Source organism: Patella vulgata, chromosome 5 (genome assembly GCF_932274485.2).
Source record: "Patella vulgata chromosome 5, xgPatVulg1.2, whole genome shotgun sequence".
In the NCBI taxonomy this organism is placed as follows: domain Eukaryota; kingdom Metazoa; phylum Mollusca; class Gastropoda; family Patellidae; genus Patella; species Patella vulgata.
Window position 1 is genome coordinate 2855087 of NC_065883.2, and position 22554 is coordinate 2877640.

General features: G+C 38.2%; 1 protein-coding gene and 1 long non-coding RNA gene across 2 annotated transcripts; one reads left to right on the forward strand and one right to left on the reverse strand.

Moving 5' to 3' along the window:
* Positions 1-913: 913 nt before the first annotated feature.
* On the forward strand, positions 914-4268 carry LOC130013043 (uncharacterized). The gene is made up of 4 exons (XR_008788327.1): positions 914-1008; positions 1435-1535; positions 2666-2785; positions 3994-4268. It is a non-coding gene; the product is annotated as an uncharacterized LOC130013043 (long non-coding RNA).
* Positions 4269-12924: 8656 nt separating this feature from the next.
* On the reverse strand, positions 12925-21534 carry LOC126821643 (protein-glucosylgalactosylhydroxylysine glucosidase). Its single transcript, XM_050550105.2, has 8 exons — positions 21358-21534; positions 19135-19358; positions 18056-18239; positions 16759-16968; positions 16272-16481; positions 14800-14903; positions 13919-14047; positions 12925-13272 (listed from the first exon to the last, which is right to left on the reverse strand). The coding sequence occupies exons 1-8, from the start codon at positions 21422-21424 to the stop codon at positions 12925-12927; spliced, it is 1476 nt and encodes a 491-aa protein (XP_050406062.2). The 5' UTR covers positions 21425-21534.
* Between the last annotated feature and the right edge of the window lie 1020 nt (positions 21535-22554).

Consider the following 22554-nt stretch of genomic DNA (forward strand, 5'->3'; position numbering starts at 1 on the left):
TTCCCTGGTTGTACATGACAGGGAGTAGGGTCGCCTGTCCAACCTTCGTGGGTTTTCTCTGGGTCCTTCGGTTTCCTCCCATACGAAAGACCATCTACGTGGCAAGTTATTGGAATAAAACTGAACCATATGTTAGTCCCAAAATGACCTAGTCTGTGTCGAGTGGAGGTTAAACTCTCTCTCCCTCTCTCTCTCTCTCTCTCATTTGCGATAATCCAAACAGATTATCATCTGATTACCGATACATATCACTATGAGGAACAGTATTCCAATCAAGTTTTAATTATTTATGATAATTACTTCATGGGTTGTTTGTTTAGAAATGAAATGGGGTTTAATGTCCGACTGGGCTGATAAAGATGGGCATGTGCTATGAGGGAAATTTTGCCTGAACGGCGGAACAACGACCTACTCTGATATCAAATACCAATTGTCTAAGGATCTTCTACATGCATGCCAATGTATACACAGGACCTTTGTTTTTTGTCCCATCCGAACGACTAGACAGCTGTCCTTGTTAGATGTGTGGAATATGGCGGGAGTGGAGAGAGTGAGTTAGGGAAGTGAATGGCAGAATAAAAGTGTTAAAAGACGATATAGTTATTGGAGTTTACAAGAAACGTGTACGGCTCCTATTACCTCTAGTTTCCTCCTGATGCTAAAGACCCCTTGAATACAAACAAATTATTCAAATGAAATGGAACTATATTTTAGTCCCGAAATTGCCTAATTTGTGTTGACTCGAGTTAAACTCCTAACTCTCTTTACCCAAACACCCTCTCTCTGCTAACTACTCCTATTACCTGCAACAGAATAAACCAGCATCAACTTGGTTGAACTGTTTGGTCAATTTAGCTGCTGTGTCTATGTTACATTGCCTGACAACCTATCTTTGTTTCTTCAGATTCGTCGTCTCCATGGTTTCATTTGGGTCATATGTTAGCTGTGGACCACTTGAATTTACAACCGTTATTATCTCAATACCTAGGACAAACACGATTACCACAGGTAAGTTTTGACTTATGCAATTAGTCCGGCAGCAGGTCGACAAACATGGAAATATAGTCCACCTGATGTTTTTGATGGATTATATATCTTCAATATGTGTAGATTAAGAATCTGGATGATGCCAACCTGGCAATCTTGAGAAAATTTAAATTACCAAGATGGCTGTCATGAGGCTAATATCTCGTTCAAAGTTAAGCAATTTGACTGAAATTTCAACATTATTTCTTTACATTATCTAGTTTTTAACTATTATAGTGAGAACTACCAGCTCTTTATCTAATATTCCATAATGTATCTTTAAGACCCATACATGACCAGTAGTAAGGTCACCTAACCAACCTTGTGGGTTTTCTCCCGAAATGTTAATATATAATTATATTATAGATATTAGATGTGGTATCAGATGTTATGTGTATTATATTATAGTTATTAGATGTGGTATCAGATGTTATGTGTACAGTAGAGAATGTAATAAATGATGTTTGTCGAGTTGATGACCTATATATGGTAGATATACAACAGTATAGGTAAGATAAACACAATGGATAGTCATAGTTCTTCGGGTGAGACGAAAAGCCTAGGGCCAGCAATGTATGCATGTAAAAGATCCATTGGCAGTTGGAATTAGGGAATTAGAAAGAAGAACTTTTAACATGGAGTTAATGGATTGTTATCTTTAAAAGAAAGTCTGTTGCTGGAAACCCTGTTAACATTAACATGTCGTTAACTTGCCGTTACGTCTGAATATTAATGTTCCCTCTCTCTGTCGGCATCATCGTTTTATCCAGCAGTGCCACATATCTACTGGCTTGACCAGCTTCTCTCTCCGCCGGTACAATCATTTGATCCAGCAGCTACATACATCTACCGGCCTGTTTAGCCTCTACTACTCTTTTTAAGGGAGTGTTGCCGCTCCCCGTCCCCTCCACTTTTCTCGTTATATCCATTAATACTGTGTTGCTATTCCCCCACTGGTTTTCTAATCTATATAATATCCAATCTGATTAAAACACAGATTCTATTTCGTTTCGTTTTTTATAGTTCAAAATTTTGTTTTACTTGTCTTTTACTACACTAAGATCTGGAATAGTTGTTATATAACCAGCTTTCTCCATGATGTGAGGTATTAGCCAATGAAACGGTCAGTTAGGCAAGTTTTTGTCATGACTTGCACGGAACTGTGGGTAACCCACTAGAAACATCAATGGTGGATTGGTTAATCAAATGTCTGACAGCATAGGGTCAAAAGACCCTCGTATGACCTCTGACACGAAGCCCCACTACAACTGGTCAGATCTTCATGTAGTGTAGGCCATCGAAAGTATAAAAAACCAAACGAAACGAAATATAGATCTGTACTTTAATCAGATTGTATAATATCTATATTTTAGGGTACTGGATGTTTATATATTTGGAGTTTTTGGGGAATGATCTAGATATTTATATATTTTATTTCTAGGGTCGAGTTTATCTGAATATTTATATTTCTAGAGTAGAGTTTAACAATCTGAATATTTATATATTTTATTTCTAGGGTCGAGTTTATCTGAATATTTATATTTCTAGAGTTGAGTTTAACTATCTGATCTAGATATTTATGTATTTTATTGCTAGAGTTGAGTTTAGCTATCTGAAGATTTATATTTTTTATTTCTAGAGTCGAGTTTAATGTACTGAATATACAAACTGTGAAGAAAATTAAAGTTTATGTGACCTTTGACCCTGTGAATATTCTGAAACCCAAGATCGATCTGAAACCAATGATTGGTGACATCAAGTAAGTTTTGTTATACAACCACATTTTAGTTGTCATGGGCCCCTGTTTGTCCATCTGAAGTGCCAGAGTTATGGTCCTTGATGACTATTAAAAATCTTGTGTACGCTCTAGAGGCTAAAGTTAAATGATTATAAGGTCTGTGTGTGACAAGATCGACTGTGACTATAAAATGAAATGAAATGGGGTTCAATGTTCTACTGTTCTGCTCTGAACTGGACTGGGGTGTTGGATGGCCGAATGGTTAGCACGTGCGCGCTGTATCATAAAGTCTGTCATTGAGTCAACTGACGTGGTTTCGAATCCCCGGTTGTACGTGACAAGGAGTAGGGTCGCCTGTCCAACTTCGTGGGTTTTCACCGGGTCCTCCGGTTTCCTCCCACTGCTAAAGACCCCTACGCGCAAGCAAAATTATGGAAATAAAATTGAACCATATCTTAGTCCCGAAATGACCTAGTTTGTGTCGAGTGGACGTTAAACCCCATTTCTCTCTCTCTCTCTCTGAACTGGGCTAATAAAGACGAGGGAAATTTTGCCCGGACAGCAGCACTACGATAAACTCTTATATCGAATTCCAACAGTCAAGGGATCTTTTATGTGCTCGCAAATGTGTACACAGGACCTTGGTTTATCGTGCCATCTGAATGACTAGACAGCTGTCCTTGTCAGGCCCTCCATCCTGCATCACTGACAAGGGGAAACCACAACAATAAGAGTGGCTATGAAGACCTGGTTAGCCTGGTTGTCAGTGACTAGTTTTGTTTGTATCAGACTGATTGGACTCACATGGCAGACTTTTTATTTATACTATTACCAGGGTTTCCATGGTTCCCAATTGGCGTGGTTACCGGGTTTGTGATTTTATTACCGGGGTTTGTATCTCGCTAACCAGGGTTGTACAGAGGGTTGACAACTGATGGTTTAGATTAGGATGCCTTTTGTTGAATTGTAATTCTCTGTCCATCTCTTCCAAAATGTGGGCGTATCCTGGTTTTATTTAATCATCAATGAGCGTTGAGCAGCAGATCGGATTCCCATCCAGGAAAATATCGCAGGCTAGTGATGACACCGAGAGTTGATTATAGTCATGGTACATTAATTGATGTCTAATAAATAGTATATATAACATTTCAGGACTAAACAAAGACCTACAATAGGTTAATTTAGCTCTTACATAATGTATGTTTAAGCAATATATTGGTTTGTTTCAGGGTGGAAGGTTTACAAGGTAAACTGGAAGAATGTAGTGGAAGAGGCTGTATGAAACAAATACTAAAACTTATACAAGATTTTATAGCAATTTAAACATCAACTGACCATCATACTGTCCGATTTAAATATCAACTGACCATGTATACATCATACTGTCAGATTTATAAAACTTGTATACACTCAGGCACTGACTGCACTCATGTCATAGGCAGATATCAGGGATGCTGTTAAAATAAATATTTTGCTCCTTGGACATTTTTAAATTGTTTCTATGGCATTTAGTATATATATAATTTGGAATATACAGGTGACAATTCTATGGAATACAATTACTGCTTATTACTGGGCGACGTTTCATCTAGGCTTCTCTAGTCATTATCAAGCAATGCTCAGTAATAAGCAGTTATTGTATTCCATAGAATTGTCACCTGTATTATAGTATATGGATATTTTTAACCAGAGTAAATAGAGGCCAGAATAAGATCACTAGAGGTCGTTGTTAATAAGGTTCCATTCCCTTTAATAGACATCAACTATAAATATTTTTATGCTATGTAGCATTATCGTGTTCTGAATAATATTTATGATTAGTACCAAAAATAAAAATAGGTGAACCTCTCTATTTTTCATATTTAATTTCCATACAGACTTCAAATTCATGTCAGTAATATTTCTAATAAAAATATGCGTCTTTGTTTGTACAGTAAAAAATGAAAGCAACTTATTGTATGTTGACAAGAGTTAGGTTCCAGAATTGTAGAGTAAATTAAAAATTTGCAGTGAAATATGCTTAGGGATTCAATATGAATTTCACCGGGAATCCCCTAGGGTTTAGCCTTACAGAAATTGACTGATCTAACAACCGTTTGATGTAGAATTGAGTAGAAAAATTGTTTCTTTAACAAAATGCCAATAATTTATTTACTAAATATTGCCAAAAAAATATTATAACAATTTGTTCAATTTTTAAATATGTTTTTCTAGAATCATCAAATATTCAGTTCTACAAAAATCCTCATAGTGCTAGATTTTTACTTATTTAATATTTTTAAGATTTGTTGGCAGATTTTTTATAATTTGTTTTGTTGTTAGTTTTTATGGTCATGATTGAACAAATATGTTGATGCACCATTCAGTAATTCTTTTGCATTTTCTTTTCTCAATAAATACATTGAATATTTTCATGTAAACAAAAGTCAGAATTACAAAAACATAATTTCTAAATGGAAAGTCAGAATTGAAAAACATAATTCCTGAATGGAAAGTCAGAATTGCAAAAACATAATGTTTAAATGGAAAGTCCTGGTTAGTGAGACAGCACAAAAGTCACCGAACCACCACCATTGTGAATCCTCATTTTGTTCAAATCATGACCTAGAAAAATAGGTGATGTTGTTCTTTTGTTATAATCATAGGGCCTACTCGATTGAACGTTCCGGAATTGAATTCTCTCAATCCCAAAAATAGTGACAATCGAGTGAAAATGGGGACTTCAGACTACAACGCATGCGTCGACTGGATATATAAATATCTCATCCAACCATGCAGCCGTCACAATTCTACTCACACCACCTCCGTCGTTGGGAGTGACAGGAGTACAGGACTGAATTCCGCGTCACTCGATTGCAATTCTGTCAATTCGGAACGTTCTGGGCTGTGAATCGAGCATCCCCCATATTACAATAGACAAGGGAGGTCATTCTAAGTCGTTATCCTAGTTCTTCTCTTTTTTTATTTCCTTCTCAGCTTTTTTCTTTGTGTTGTTTCTTATATGTATTTTAGAATTGCCATTTGTGTTAATATTTGTAAATATATCACCCATATTCATTGATTGATAAACATTTTATAACAACCAAAATGTAGGTTTCATTATCATTTAGGGAGGGGAGCAGTAGTTGTTGGTCCTCTGGTTCCCCCCCCCCCCCCCAATTGCTAAAGGCCCCTATGACTTGGTTTTGCATCGAGTAGACATTAAACCCCATTTCTCTCTCCGGAGGACCCAGAGAAAGAAAACTGAGGCTGTTGGGCGGGCAAAAAATCGGCATATACAAGCTTGCTCTCAAAACCATGCCAGTTGACTCAATGTTCACGGCACGTTTAGACTACTCGTCCATCCAACCCCCCTGTATACTACTTGGAATGCTGTCCTGCCTAATGAATGAAAGAAATCACTCTCATTGGTTAGATTTAAATATCAAGGATACCTGCAGATTTCGTCAAGGTCACGAGATGTAAACAGGGTTAGGGGATGTGATTGTGGGTTAGGGTTAGCCCTGTGTACTTTTTGTGACCTTGACAAAATCCGCAGGTGGCCTTAATATTTATATCTAACGCACTCTCATTATCATGATACAATTCTCCATATTTAAATATGGGGAGGTTTTTTTTTTATAAGAGCTAATTTTAACATTTGCAAATAAGTCCTGTTGGTTTACTGTGTCCGATTAACCAGAATTAAAATACAGATGTGACATCATCCTTTGATGTTGGCGTAGCATTATTTCAAATAATCGTACGTGCAATGTGCCAAGCATACATTATTTATACTAGTGGTAATATTGGACCGGCGTGATGTATTTCATTGAAATGCAAGTGCTGGATACTGTCTGTATTTTAAGTTATTTAATGGTCTTGTGCAAGACATTGCGTAATATACAGATATTGCCCTCATGCTATCGCACTCGTACAATATCAATATATTACTTAATGTCTGGCACTCAACCATTAAACTTTGTAGTTGGCTGTATTTGTTATATAAACTCGACCATTACACTTAATTAACCAAACGATAAAACCAAGTCATATCAAATATTTATTTCTCACATATTCAACTACATCACCCACACAGTCTCTAAAATAAATTTCTATCACACAAACCGAGTCGCTAAAGATAATAGTTTAGAAAATTCTCCTCTCTTTCGTAAAGCTGACGGAATCGGTACTGTTATTCTTGTTCCTGTCGGAGAACCGTTGTCTTCTATTAAAACTATGTTATTTGTATCAAATTTGGGCATGTTTGGTTTCTGGTTTTGTTTCACGCCCACGATATAAGCGCGTTTCTTTTGTCCTTTAATAGCAACTAAAACTTTATCTCCGACAGTCCCGACACTAGTTTTATTGTAAACGTGAATAACACGCGCTGGTTTTCCTGAAAGCCGAGCAGCTTTACCTAGAGCACTGTTATCTACTACTCTCATCCTGGCCAACTTTCTGATCTCGTGCAGACACGGTGTTGTACTGAAATGAAATGAATTAAATTGATTAAAGGTCTTAGGAACACACATAATCTACCAAATAAATGAAATGAAATGGGGTTCAACGTCCTACTGTTCTGCTCCAACTGGGCTAATGAAGATGGATGGGCATACGCCATACAGTGTGCTATGAGGGAAATTTTGCCCTGACAGCGGCGCTACGACCTACTCTTATATTGAATTCCAACTGCCAAGGAATCTTTTACGGCACGCCAATGCGTACATTAGTCCTTGGCTTTTTGTACAACCCGAACGACTAGACAGCTGTCCTTGTCAGGCCCTTTGTCCTGCACCACTGACAAGGGGAAACCACGCCAAAAAAAAATAACGATGATCTTTCTCGGCCAACATGTGGCTCCCCTACCAAATAAAAAATAATAGAAATACCTTATGATATTTTCCCTGAAAGATGAACTACCTGGCAACAAAACATACCCACAGTTGTCTGAGCTATCCATAACGTGTTTGCATTGTGATTATTTTCGCTCCACCCAAACAACTAGGCGTTACTTACCAAGCCCTACACCCGCATCAGTGACGAGGGAAAATTGCCCGATATGTCAAGGTTGTCACATTGTGATTAATTTTGTCCCATCCAAACAACTAGTCATTATTTGCCATGCCCTCTGTCCTGCACCACTGACAATGGGGGAAGCAAAACTTAAAAATCGCTGTGCAATCAATTTTGTTATCTCAATCTGTCCACCAAAAAACATTACAAGTATTTCAAATGCAGTAAATAAAGAGAGTTCTAGCTGTGCAAGAAAAATATAGTTTAAAAATTCTATAATCAAACTTTTCTGATGTATTTATTTATTATTCACCGTACCTGAACAACCTTGTGCCTGTTGCATAAGTTGATAAAGACTTTATAAAATTCATTTTTCAATCTTTTGATATGCTGTAGGCCTTTTTCTGGCACAAAAGCGGTTTTCTAATGACTGAAACAAAAAAAATATGGAAATAAATGTAATTGGGTGTTTCAGCTGTATGTAGCTGAGACCTACGAAAATATGTGATAAGAGAAAATGCACAGAGAAATTCTAATTGTGCTTGCCTTACATGTCAATACAAGTGGCTTTATATATTCTCATATTTGATTGTTCAAAATCCGCTAAAAGAGCTTATCTATACTAATATTTGTGACTGTCATTTGTCTGTCTGTTTGTCTGTCTGTTCGGGGTTGGCGGCTACACTAGGTCTGCCCCGAGTCTGAAATTTGGGTTATAGGGTTAGCTCGGACCGGGGAGTAACATAGGCCAGGTGGCGTTAGTCTACCACTTCCGTTTTTGGGGTTATGACCCCTGAGCGAAGCCGGGCATTCTTCTAGTATTAGTATAAAGCTACGCTCTAAAGCATTGAGCAAAGCTCTTTTCCGGTAACACCATAGTGAAATGAAAACTGTTGCCTACAGACTGTTCATTAAAAAAAAAAATTCAGACCACATTTTAGACCTAAATTAAAATCACTTTGGAAAACGAAATTGAATTATTTAACATTATTTGTAACTGTATCACTTGAGAAACTTAATTGATTAACAACAACAATCACATCAGCTTCGCTCTACTCAGACAATGCCTGTTATATATTATTTACTAAGAGAATTTGGTGCTATTGCACTTTCGCACCTCTACCAGTTCCCGTGGACGTAGAGACTTGAAGAGGCGAGAAAGTGCAATAGCCGATAATTCTTCGCTTCTTCTTTGATTTAGACAATGTAAATGTTGAATGTTGTGATTGTGGGTACCGTGATTGTGTCTTGCGAAAAGTCCGATGCAAGGGCAAGGCGAATCGGCGTTAGATTTTGGTGACAGACATATAAAAGGGGATCTAATTTGACTAGTTACATCTTAGTGTCGACGTAATTCACTAAACTCAAATATTTGTAAATGAATGAATCTAGTTGATATGGTTTTAAATAACTTACAAGCTGAAAATAAAAATCAAGTTAGTTTTGTGGCCATGTTTAATCCAGAGTTATCTGCCTTGATTAATTCCTTACTTGATTATCCAGTCGATATACACTACAAATTAATACTAGGTCCTGTTTCTCGAAATCTTAACTAAAGATAAAATCCAAATTTTAGTAGATACTTCGATTTTGATTGGCTAAGCACTAAAATCAATCTAATATTATCCAATCAAATTACTAAAATTTGGATTTTATCTTAGATAAAATTTCGCGAAACAGGTCCCTGGTCACAATGATGCACACCTCTTTGGCTGATTGAACTAATTGTTCAACGAATTAATCATATAACTTCAAAATTATATTCACGATGTTTAGATAGTTTTCAATACTCATCAAATTATACAGCAGTCATTACCCAAATCTAATCTTCAGGCCAACCAAAATTAATTACTTTTTAAAAAAAAATTATAGGATTGGATGGGAAAAAAATAAATAAATAAATAAAAAGCATACCGTGATGGAATATTCTCAAAGAAATGAAATGGAATGGGCTTTAACGTCCCACTGCTCTGCCCCGGCTGGGCTAATGAAGACGGGTATACGCTATACAGTGTTCTATGAAGGAAATTTTGCCCGGGCAGCGGCACTATGGCCTACTCTTATGTCAAATTCCAACTGCCAAGGTGTATTTTATGTGCACACCAATGTGTTCACGAGACCCCGGTTTGCGTCCTATCCGAACGACTAGACAGCTGTACCTTGCCAGACCCTCCTCCGACCGGCATCACTGACAAGGGAAAACCGCGTCAGAATATCCCGATGAACTTTCTCGGCCAATGCAGGGATCGAACACGCGACCTCCAAGATAGCGAGCCAGCGTCTTATCCACTAAGCCACTGTTACCGATTTTTCTCCAATTTACATCAATGTTTAGATTTAAATTTATGTCTCGTTTGGTAACATAGTTTTCAATGCACGAAGTGACGAAGAAACATTTTGTCCAAAATGAGCCATATAGTGTCAATTATGTTTTCTATTCGGAGCATTGCACATATATGCGATTTTAAAATAAAACATCTATTTCGAAGTGGTGCAATTCAAAATCGGTACAGACAATCATTAGAAATAAATAATTGGTTTTAATTGCTGCTCCAGACATTTGCTAGTCTTAACTCTGGCCCGTTTCACATTTTGATGGTCGGGTTGCGAGATGTAAATAGGGTTAGGGTACGTGATTATTGACGAGCTTGTGGTATATGGTTATGTCTAGGGTTAGTGTTAGCGTTAGTGTTAGTGTTAGCGCTAGCCCTGTTTACATCCCGTGACCTTTGACCAAATCTGCAGTTGGCCTTGGTTGAACGCTATTTGTAGTCTAGTCGTCCAAGACGTGCGCTTTAGGTCATTACATGTATATCTGTCATTGAGTCCCGGTATGTAGTCTTCATCCCAACCTGTACGTGACAAGGAGTATAATAGCGGTCCCTCCCGGTTATAACATAATGACTTATGTCATAGAGGCGTCCTGCCATATTAAAATACGTATTAGTGATTGTAACATAAACCTGTCGCTATCAATACCCGGCTGGAGATCTTGGTAGTATTCCTTATGTCATTGCGTAACTATAACTTGTTGTTGGCATGTCTTATCTAACTTTCTTTGTCTGATAAACTATATTGAATGTTAAACCTTCATATGATGCTTGATACATTAGACAGGTGTCTAATGAGCTCCTTTGTCTCGAATACGTTTATAAACTCGGAACAGAAACGAATCTCAAGGCGGGTCCAGGAGGCCATGCTAGGCGGGCGCCTTGGCACGAGACGGTACGAGACGACAGCTTTTGGAGTTAGCACACTCATGCTAAGCCAAGCTAATTAAGTCATGACTCCTTCCATATAGTTAGTTCTACGGTCGTTTACATCACGATGTTTGTACCTAATATTGTAAGAAGCAGAATAAAACTATTATTAGATGTATATACCAGTGTTGTCATCCAAGAACCTGATTAAAGTACCAATACTGTCACATATAAATTGGTGCCGTGACCAGGATCTCGTTTGTGTTTTTTTTTCATTGACTCGCGTGTGTGACCGATTGTGTGTATATAACTTTCAAGTTCGTGTGTTTTTCATTGACCTTTTCATTTTTGGATATTATGACATTTTACATGTATATATAACTTTTAAATTCGTGTGTGTTTCATTTACCTTTTCTTTTTGTTTATAGACATTTTTGTATACGACATTTTACGAGTGTTGTTTGTTTTTATATATTTTTTCATTATTATTATTGTTGTTTATATCTTTATAAGAGTAGTAATTATCGACTCCATAGGTATCTAATTTTGTAATAGTCTTTAAAAGTTATTTCATATAATTCATAACTTTATTCAAACAAAGAGAGGTATATAACATAATGACTTATGTCATAGAGGCGTCCTGCCATATTAAAATACGTATTAGTGATTGTAACATAAACCTGTCGCTATCAATACCCGGCTGGAGATCTTGGTAGTATTCCTTATGTCATTGCGTAACTATAACTTGTTGTTGGCATGTCTTATCTAACTTTCTTTGTCTGATAAACTATATTGAATGTTAAACCTTCATATGATGCTTGATACATTAGACAGGTGTCTAATGAGCTCCTTTGTCTCGAATACGTTTATAAACTCGGAACAGAAACGAATCTCAAGGCGGGTCCAGGAGGCCATGCTAGGCGGGCGCCTTGGCACGAGACGGTACGAGACGACAGCTTTTGGAGTTAGCACACTCATGCTAAGCCAAGCTAATTAAGTCATGACTCCTTCCATATAGTTAGTTCTACGGTCGTTTACATCACGATGTTTGTACCTAATATTGTAAGAAGCAGAATAAAACTATTATTAGATGTATATACCAGTGTTGTCATCCAAGAACCTGATTAAAGTACCAATACTGTCACACGGTGCTCACGATTCATTTCACTTCCAAAGACCCCTACGCGCAAGTGAATTATTGAAATAGAATTGAACCATATGTTAGTCCCGAAATGACCTAGTCTGAGTCGAGTGGTTAAAATCGGTTACCACATAGTTTGGAAGACGACAAAGATAATTCAAGCACATATGTTTTAAACAATAGTTCTGTCCGCATCGTGCATTCTGTATATTATGTATAAGATTCAAACAGTAAAAAAATTTCACCCTTAATACAATCAAAGGAAGAACGCACCCCATGCCTTTAATAGCCATGTAATCAGGAATCGCTACCCAGGGTCATCTTGAATTGCCCAATATCATAGATAGAGAGAGAGAGAGTTTAACGTCCACTCGACACAAATTAGCTCATTTAGGGACTAACATATGGTTTAATTTTATTTCAATAATTCACATGCGCGTAGGGGTCTTTAGCAATGGGAGTAAAACAGGGGACCTGGAGAAAACCCACGAGGTTGGACAGGCGACCCTACTCCTTGTCACGTACAAGCAGGGATCGGAAACCGCGCCAGGGCAGAGCTTGAGAACCAACGCGGAAGCGTTCCCAGATTACAGAGAATGTAGACTCCCCCAAACCAGATCACAGAGAAGCGAATAACATTTGACTCTCTGTGTATAAAATGGATTACAAACAACGGAATGGTAAACATAAATTAAGGCCAAGAAATAGCCGGAATTTAACATTGAAGTCAACGCTAAATAGCACAGTGGTCTGATACCTGGGTGTTAAACGCTTTATCACTTCCATTTGATTTTAAAAAAAAGTACCAATTTTTTTAATTGTGTTTATTCTACAGTAATTTCAGCTTTTTGTACCAAAAAAGTTTGTGTCGTCGATGATAAACTTTTAGTTGTTTTATCTTTAAACAGATAAATTTTAACCATTGTTGATACACGATTTGTAAGCGTCACGAACATTTCATTCACTTGGAAGGAAAAATCTAAAGAATTTCCACGATAATCCAGACCAGTTATATTCCATCGTGAAGTGTCTGGCAACATCTGGGGATTAAAAGTCAGGTTATTTTCGTTAATTCTGAAGCCTCCATAACCATAAATAACAGACTGAAGATATCCACCCATTCCCGTGTGGAAGTTAACAGCACCGCTTCCATCGGCATTCTCAGTCCAAGTCTGAAAAAGAAAGAACCAAGTTATCGTACCCGGAAGACACAAAGGGAGAGAGAGCCGGAGAAAACCCACGAGGTTGGACAAGCGACCCTACTCTTTGTCACGTACAACCGGGGATTCGAGACCACGCCAGTTGACTCAATGACAGACCTTATGATACAAAGACACAAAGGGAACTTATCTTAATTCGATAGATTGGAAACTGTTCTTAATTTACAGCGACATGTTTCTCTGTGTACATTCTGCATTCATAAAACATATCGAATTATTACTAATTCCACTGGAAATAGGGTGAAGTGAACCCAATCTGATTATAATACAGATCTATATTTCGTTTCGTTTTTTTATACTTTCGATGGCCTACACTACATGAAGATCTGACTAGTTGTAGTGGAAGGTCGCGGCAGGGGTCATACGACCGGGTTTTGACCGTATGACGTCAGAAATTTGATTAACCAATCAGCGTTGATGTTTCTAGTAGAGTACCCACTGTTCCGTGCATCGCACGCCACGAACGTCATAGGGTCAAAAGCCGCTCGTATGACCTCTGACGGGATCTTGCACTACAACCGGTCATATCTTCGTGTAATAGAGTCCATCGAAAGTATAAAATTTTAATTTAATCATATTGCCCTCAACAGCTACTCACGTAGAATGGTTTTTGGACATTTTTAGTTCCCCGCAGAAAGAGTTCGTCAGCATGGTTTTTATTCCCGCCAAGTTCCAGCCAATTAACGGCATACATTCCCCACGTCATAGCCGGACCATTTCCTACAACCTATAAGATAAAAAAGGAAAACCCCCCTTTAGTTCACATACTGTCCCATTTCCAACACCTGGTCATAAGTAACGCAAGCTCCTTATAGGCTAATGAAGACGGGCATACGCCATACAGTGTACTATGAGGGAAATTTTGCCCGGACAGCGGCACTACGGCCTACTCTTACATCGAATTCCAACTGTCAAAGGATCTTTTAAGTGCACGCTACATATGTGTACTCGGTTTTTTGTCCCATCTGAACGACTAGACAGCTGTCCTTGTCAGGTCATTCGTCCTGCATCACTCACAAGGGGGAACCACGCCGGAAAATCTGTATGAACTTTCTCGACCAATGCGTCTATATACTTATGTAACTCATGACACAATGAATAATATGGAATGCACGTTACTTAAAGAGATAGAGAAAAATGGGGTTTAACGTCCACTCGACACACAATAGGTCATTTTGGGAATAACATATGGTTTAATTTCATTTCAATAATTCGTTTGTCCGTAGGGGTCTTTAGTAGTGCAAGGAAATCGGAAGACCCGGAGAAAACCCACGAGGTATGGACAGGCGACGCACCCCCTTGTCACGTACAACCGGGGAATCGAAACCCCGCCAGTTGACAGATGTTATGATACAACGCACACGCGCTAACCATTCGCCCCCACCACCGCCAGAAAAGTAGGTCGTTAAACCCATCAGTAAAAATAAACCGACAGATATGAACAGTTACATTTGTTAGAACTTCTGATTTTTTTTTTACCTTTTCATAAATATTGAGATCATTTCTTCTGGTCTCATCTGATTCATACTTATACATGAAGGGAAACCCAATCAGTATGACGTCAGCTTGTTTAATAGAACTTCCTGGAATATAAATGACAAAACATTCTTCATATTAAACATGCATTATTCAAGAGCTTAATCTGCCTATTGTAGTTCTTTCTTTAGGCCTGAAATGTTATATAAATTATTAATTAGACATTAATTAACTTATCAGCCCATAATCAACTCTCGATGCCATCGCTAGCGGACTGGAATACATTTTTTGAAAAATAATTAAACGTAAAACTGAATAATCGAGACTTTGTTTTGTTATCGTACCAACTTTAGTAATGATGATCGAGGCTAGCCTAAAATTCAAAATCTAATATCTCGGTTCAGAGTGGATCAATTTGACTGAAATTTATTTTCAGCATATTCTATTTACGTTATCTATTTGTTAACTATTATAGCGAGAACTGTCAACTCTTTATCTTATCTCCCATAATGCCCCATTAATCACAAATATTTTGGACATTCGTAAAGTAATTCGAAAAGTGAAAACATTAAAACTTGCTTGAAAATATCCTTACACCTGTCTAAATACTAACAATTGAAGGCATGCAGGTTTGTCGGCGACGACGCTAATGGTTTGTCGGCGACGGCGTTTGTCGGCGACGACGCTAATGGTTTGTCAGCGACGGCATGTCAGTAGACAACACACCTATAGTAAATGAAACGTCGGGGACCAGGTTGTCAGTGGGCCCCTGAGGAAGTGGGTCCCCTTAGAAATTAGACAATATATTTAAAATATAAATTATCAAAAAATATATAAATATTAGTTAAAAATTATTAGCCTGAAAATATTTTAATAGTTCTATTATATCTTCAATTCTATTACGGGTTATGATAATTACTATTGTCCACTTACATATTTTTTTGTAAATTTAATCTATTCATTTTAAGAATTAAATGATATAATTGTATTGGTGGGTGAGCCCCCTTTGTCTCCTGGCAACCAATATTTTCAGACTCAGTCCGCCACTGTCGGGGACTACTTATCAAGCTGTATAATTTCCGTTATCCAAAAAGGGCCTGACAAGAACAGCTCTCTAGTCGTTCGGATGGGACTAAAAACCGAGGTCCCGTGTACAAAATTGACGTGCACGTAAAAGATCCATTGACTGTTGGAATTCGATATAAGAGTAGGCCGTAGTGCCGTTGTCCGGGCAAAATTTTCCATCAGAGCACACTGTATGGCGTATGCCCGTCTTCATTAGCCCAGTTTAGGAGCAGAACAGTAGGACGTTAAACCCCATTTCATTTCATTCATTTCCAATCGTTATTCGTCAGTGTTGGGCGAAACCTTGAGGACACAAGGCCGAGTAATATATTTCTTCTTTGTTCTTCCGTACGCTATGATAATTACTATTACCGTACTCTAGGACTGTATGCTGTGATAAATGTTTTTACCGATTTTATAGCCATCAAATTCGGGATGATACGCTGTATCCTGATCATAAGGTATATATAGCCTGTCTTGGATATCCTGCCAGATTTTAGGTGTCTCCTGTCCCATCATTTTACCAGCCATCTGAGCTGATTGTAAACTCATTGCTGCTAGAATATTTGTATAAACTGAATTGTTCACCCCAACGTTATATTCATCAGGTCCAGTTACATCTAAAACAAAACGAAACGCAAAATTATTGAAATTGGTGATCTGACCCTAAGACTCAAGTACAGGGCCCGGTATTGATATAACTGTAAGTCAGGAAGTCTTTATTCAAATTAAGAGTATGGCGGCTTGTACAACAAAGTTAATATCGACGATTTCAAATTTCAAATATCTTAATTTCAATTTATTGGATGCCCCCATGAAATGGATGCCTGACCATCACCCCCTCTGCCACCCTTTCTGTGCGCCACTGATGAATACAGCATGAATAAAAAAACTTACTGTTAAATCCGTACATGTTGGTTGTCGGATTGAGGTAGACGTACGACTCCCAGAATTTAGCTATTTCTAGCATCGCCTCACCAGCCTTTTCATGTAAAATAAAATCCGTATCATTGGTCAGGTAGAAAAACTGTCGTATGGCAAACGATATGTCAGAGGAAAGATGGAGTTCCGAGAATCCCATAGAACCAGGGCAGTCAACTTCTAGACCTGAAATGAAAATGTGGTTTAACGTTTTCATTCTGTGCAACGGGACTTCGGTTTCATTACAAATGGCGCCCGAAACCATATATACTCTTCAAAAAAAGTAGGGGATATTGAAATGTAAATACCTATGCAGGTTGTGATATGATAAATAGTCATGGACACTTGACATGCTTTGAGAGTATGTTCACAGATGAAGAACTTATCGCCCCAACAGAACCACTGAGTTGCACATGCGACACGCAATAGCGCTAAACACGTGGAAGGGGTTCAATGTGAAATTTGACACTTCAAGGAAGGGTTGATGAAAACTGCCGTGTGCTGGTTTATCTATCCATGTTTGCTTTCCTATCGGTTCTTGCATAAGATTTACTGTTTAGCTTATCGCTGCTTTAGTGTGCTACGTTTAATTTGATCGGGAGACGTGTTCGTCGACGTCAACGTCAACCGACATCACCACAAGAATTGGCCGTGGCACTGCAAGAGGAGTGGGTCAGATTGCCCCAAATCATGATTGGACGGTTGATTAGGAGCATGCCACGACGAATTGCTGAATGTCTGAGGATTGGTGGAGCAATTACTCATTATTAAGACAAAAATCAAAAACGTCAGTTTTCACTTTTGACGGCGTATCTCTTTGCGAGTGAAATGGGGCCGTCAGATAAGCCGCCCATATGAACTGTTTATGTTCATGTGTAGGAAATTGGCCTGTTATTAACATATACTGGTTACCTCTAATAAAAACAGCAGCGCATTTCCGCTGTTTTATATTGTTTCTGAATATCCCCTACTTTTTTTGAAGAGTATATACACACGACTCGTGTAATGATCTTAAAATGCTCATTATGTCTTAAATATTGGATATTAGGATACTATATTTTAACGGCAAGATAACTAAATCAATATTGATTGAAATGAACCAATAATGAATTCTAATTCCTGTTTTTAATTTCAAATATTATGGAAAATATTGAATTAGGGGTTTAGCTCCTTTAATTCTCAATTCTATTGAATTTGGGGTTTAGCTCCTTTAATTCTCAATTCTATTGAATTTGAATCTTGATGGTTTTCTGGCTAATCTAAATCATCTTACCTGTGAACGCCGTTTCCCATGGATACATGGCTCCTTTGTAACCACGGAAACCAGCATTAGCCTGCGCTGAAACCAGCTTCCTCACTCTAGAATCTATGATCAGTTTACTAATATCAACATGAAGTAGAAGAATCGATGGGAACATCCAGGTTTCTTGGTCCCAGAATTTGCGGCCACGATAATCCTAAAATAAATAAGCATGTAGTAAGAAGGGGAGTAACTGATATGTTTTAATGACCTACTGTTCTGCTCTAGGCCTACCGGGCAAATGAATTAATAAAGCGGGTATGCTCCATGCAGTGTGCTGCAAGGAAAAGTTTGCCCGAAAGGCCAACGTGTACACGGGACCACGGTTTTTCGTCCCACCCGAACGACTAGACGCTGTCACATGTCAGGCCCCTTTGTCCTGCAGCACTGACAAGGGAAAACCACGCCGGAAAATCCCGATGAACTTTCCCGGCTAAACCAGGATTAAACAAGGGACCTCCAGGCTAGATAGGCAGCGTTTTACTCACTGAACCATCGCGGCTCCCTTGTAAGAAGGGAATGGGATGAGATTTAAGGTACCGTGAGAAACATCAAAAACGATCGGCATGAAACTTGACCTGCTTGTTCCTTGGACAATTGTGCATATTTTGACTGACCTCTTTTTTGATATGAAGGCACGATTATCGTACTTTTTAAACCTGCAAATTCATATTTTTAAGTTATATTTTTAAAATTTTTTAAAATAAAGCCTTAAAATAGATGGTATCCATAAACCGTTCTACCTTGTTAAAGAGTAATCCTATTAATCCTATAAGTCACTATTGCCGGCTGAGAAATTGGCAAAAATATCATTTTCAACTTCAAATTCCAACGTTTGAAGGTAGCTAATGCATGGAGGTAATTGTGTTATTATTTCCTGTGTCAATGATTTTGAAGGGTGGGAAATAATGCCCATGGTCGTATAATAGTGAGTTGATAACCTATTGAGCAAAAGACATAGAAATAATTATGTTTTGACTTTCTTAGAAAATATGAAATTACCGCTTTCAGCTTAAAATATCATGAGCTAAACCAGTCCCCAAAATACGTACCCCTGTGCCACCATGAGCTAAACCACACGGTGCCAGTCCCCAAAATGGCCAGTTATGTTGATCACTTTGTAAAGGGAGAGAACTGAGTAAGTAATACAACGTGGCATAGTTGGTTCTAGCCAGTTCATCATTGCCTTCCACGTCAATGCGACCTTTATTCCAGACGTCCAACCAAGCATCCACATGAGTTGAAAGAAGAGTTCGGTTGACCATCAAATCCATACCTGAATCAAATATTATTCAAATATTTCTTGTACCAGTAACCAAGTTATCTGTGGCGACGGGGGTGGGGGGGGGGGGGGTTGTGGAGGCGGGGGGGGGGAGGGGCTCCTCCTAATGCTAAAGATCCCTACGCGCAATCGAATTACTTTGAAATAAAATTGAACCATGTGTTAGTCCCGAAATGACCTAGTTTGTGTCGAATGGACGTTAAACCCCATTTATCTCTGTTGTGGTGACGTCCGGCTAATTCCAAAATGGTCGCGATAACGCCCTAGACCTTAATGGTCGGTTCCTAGTTCATCCTATTAGCAGGTCGGGATTAAATATGTCACCACCAAACGTCAGACGTCATCCGTCGAGTATTTTAAAGAACTGGCAGTTCTCACTATAATAGTTAAAAACTAGATAATGTAAAGGGGATATGCTGAAAATTTAATCAAATTGTTCCACTCTGAACCGAGATATTAGCGTTTGAATTTTAGGCCTTGCCTCGATTGTCATTGTTACCGCTGTCACGATAATAACAAAGTCTCGGTTATCCATTTTTGCGCTTAATCATCAACGGACGTTGAACAGCAGATCGGATTCAAATCCAATGAAAATCGGACAGATAAGATTGCATCGAGAGTTGATTATGGTCTTTTCATGTTAAACATACATTATGCAAGAGCTAAATCAGCCAATCGCCGGTCTTTTTTTATATGCCTGAAATGTGATCTAAATGATTAATTAGACATTAATTAACTTATCCAGATCATGTCAACGCTATCCTTCGATATTTATTGGATTAGGGACCGATTTAATGCTTAACTTTCATTCATGATTTAATCATGAAATGGATAATCGAGACTATGTTTTCTATCGTACCGATTTTAGTAATGAGGATAGAGGCTAGGCCGAAAATCCAATCTCTAAAAACTGAAATTTTTAGCAAATTCCCTTTACATTATCTAGTCTTTAACTATTATAGTGAGAACTGTCAGCTCGTTACCTTCCATAAAATGCATCTTTAATAAATATCTAATTAATAATTTACATAACATTTTAGGCTAAAGAAAGACCTGCAATAGACAGATTTACCTCTTACATAATGTCTAATTGATAATTTATATAACATTTCAGGCCTAAAGAAAGACCTGCAATAGGCAGATTTACCTCTTACATAATGTCTAATTGATAATTTATATAACATTTCAGGCCTAAAGAAAGACCTGCAATAGGCAGATTTACCTCTTACATAATGTCTAATTGATAATTTATATAACATTTCAGGCCTAAAGAAAGACCTGCAATAGGCAGATTTACCTCTTACATAATGTCTAATTGATAATTTATATAACATTTCAGGCCTAAAGAAAGACCTGCAATAGGCAGATTTACCTCTTACATAATGTCTAATTGATAATTTATATAACATTTCAGGCCTAAAGAAAGACCTGCAATAGGCAGATTTACCTCTTACATAATGTCTAATTGATAATTTATATAACATTTCAGGCCTAAAGAAAGACCTGCAATAGACAGATTTACATGTAGCTCTTGCATATTGTATGTTTAATAAAACGTGTCACTAATAATGGAATTTTTGTACATTTATCTGATGTTGGTCATGACGTCAACTCGTCAACTGTATTATATATCCAACCTAGGAGGGTTGGTTGACCGAATGGCTTAACGTATGCGCTATAAATCATAAGGTCTGTCACTGAGTTAAGTGGCCTAACAAGGAGTAGGGTCGCCTGTCCAACGGCATGGGTTTTTTCGGCTCTCCGCTATAGATCATAAGGACTGTCAATGTGTCAAATGGCGTAACAAGGAGTAGGGTCGCCTGTCCAACCTCGTGGGTTTTCTCGGGGTCCTCTGGTTACCCCCCCCCCCCCAATGCTAAAGACCCCTATGCGCAAACGAATTATTGGAATAAAATTGAATCATATGTTAGTCCCAAAATGACCTAGTTTGTGTCGAATGGACGTTAAACCCCACCTTTTCCTTATAGCCTACCTTTATTATAATAAGTGATAGATTCACTACTGTGTAGACTAATACCAGTAAAGAAGTAAACTGTCATGGCCGATATACCATTAGGTATCGTTATAGTCTCAGGTATTTCATCATATATAATACCCACAGGTATATCACCAACAACAGACGGATATTCCGGATCAGTTGTTCTACCAACTAAAATTCTGAAATTATAATATCAGGTGTTTCATCATATATAATACCCACAGGTAGATCCCCAATAATAGACGGATATTCCGGTTCAGTTGTTCTACCAACTAAAATTCTGAAATTATAGATTTTGTTTTTTTTGTTTATTAAAGATACATTATGTAAGATTAGATAAAGAGCTGGCAGTTCTCACTATAATAGTTAAAAACTAGATAATGTAACGGGAATTTGCTGAAAATGTACTCGTGCAAGGGGAGAGACCCACTCTCAACTCTACGTTCCGTTCCTGTGATATAACGGAGCCACGGTGGCTAAGTGGGTAAGACACTGGTTCGATTCCTGCATTGACCGAGAATGATCATCGCGATTTTCCAACGTGGTTTCCCCTTGTCAGGGGTGCAGGTAGGAGGGCCTGACATGGACAGCTGTCTAGTGGTTCGGATGGGATAAAAAAAACGAGGTCCCGTGTATACTATGGCGTGCACGAAAAAGATCTCTTGGCAGATGGAATTCAAGAGTAGGCCAAAATTTCCCTCATAGCCCACTGTATGGCATATGCCCGTCTTCATTAGCCAGTATAGGAGCAGAACAGTGGAACGTTAAACCCCATTTCATTTCTATCATAAGGTCTGTCATTGTGTCAGCTGGCGTGAGCTTCATTCCCCGGTTGTACGTGTCACCTGTCCAACCTCGTGAGTTTTCTCCGGGTCCTCGGGTTTCCTCCTACTATTAAAGACCGTTACGCGCAAGCAAATTATTGAAATAAAACGAAACCATATGTTAGTCTCACTCTCTCTCTCTCTCTCTCTCTCTCTCTCTCCCTGTAATATATTTCACAGGGCTACACTTACTTGCCGTTATTAAGGTATTTTAGTTGTGTGTTATATTTGATATCAGTGCTGGGTTTACCACTGTTCACCTTGATACCCATAGTAACATTCTCGTTACCTTGACGACTCATCTCTATTTCAACAACAAACAATCGGTTTAAAACACGATGTGCGTACGTTCTGATTTCCATATAAA

Excerpts from the sequence above, each read along its gene's own strand:
- LOC126821643 (XM_050550105.2), bottom strand. The coding sequence starts at position 21,424 with ATGACAGTTTACTTCTTTACTGGTATTAGTCTACACAGTAGTGAATCT. Across the intron at positions 18,240-19,134 it reads TAGCTCATGGTGGCACAGGG|GATTATCGTGGCCGCAAATT; the intron begins GTACGTATTTTG and ends TATTTATTTTAG. Across the intron at positions 14,048-14,799 it reads ATCTCAATATTTATGAAAAG|GTTGTAGGAAATGGTCCGGC; the intron begins GTAAAAAAAAAA and ends TTTATCTTATAG.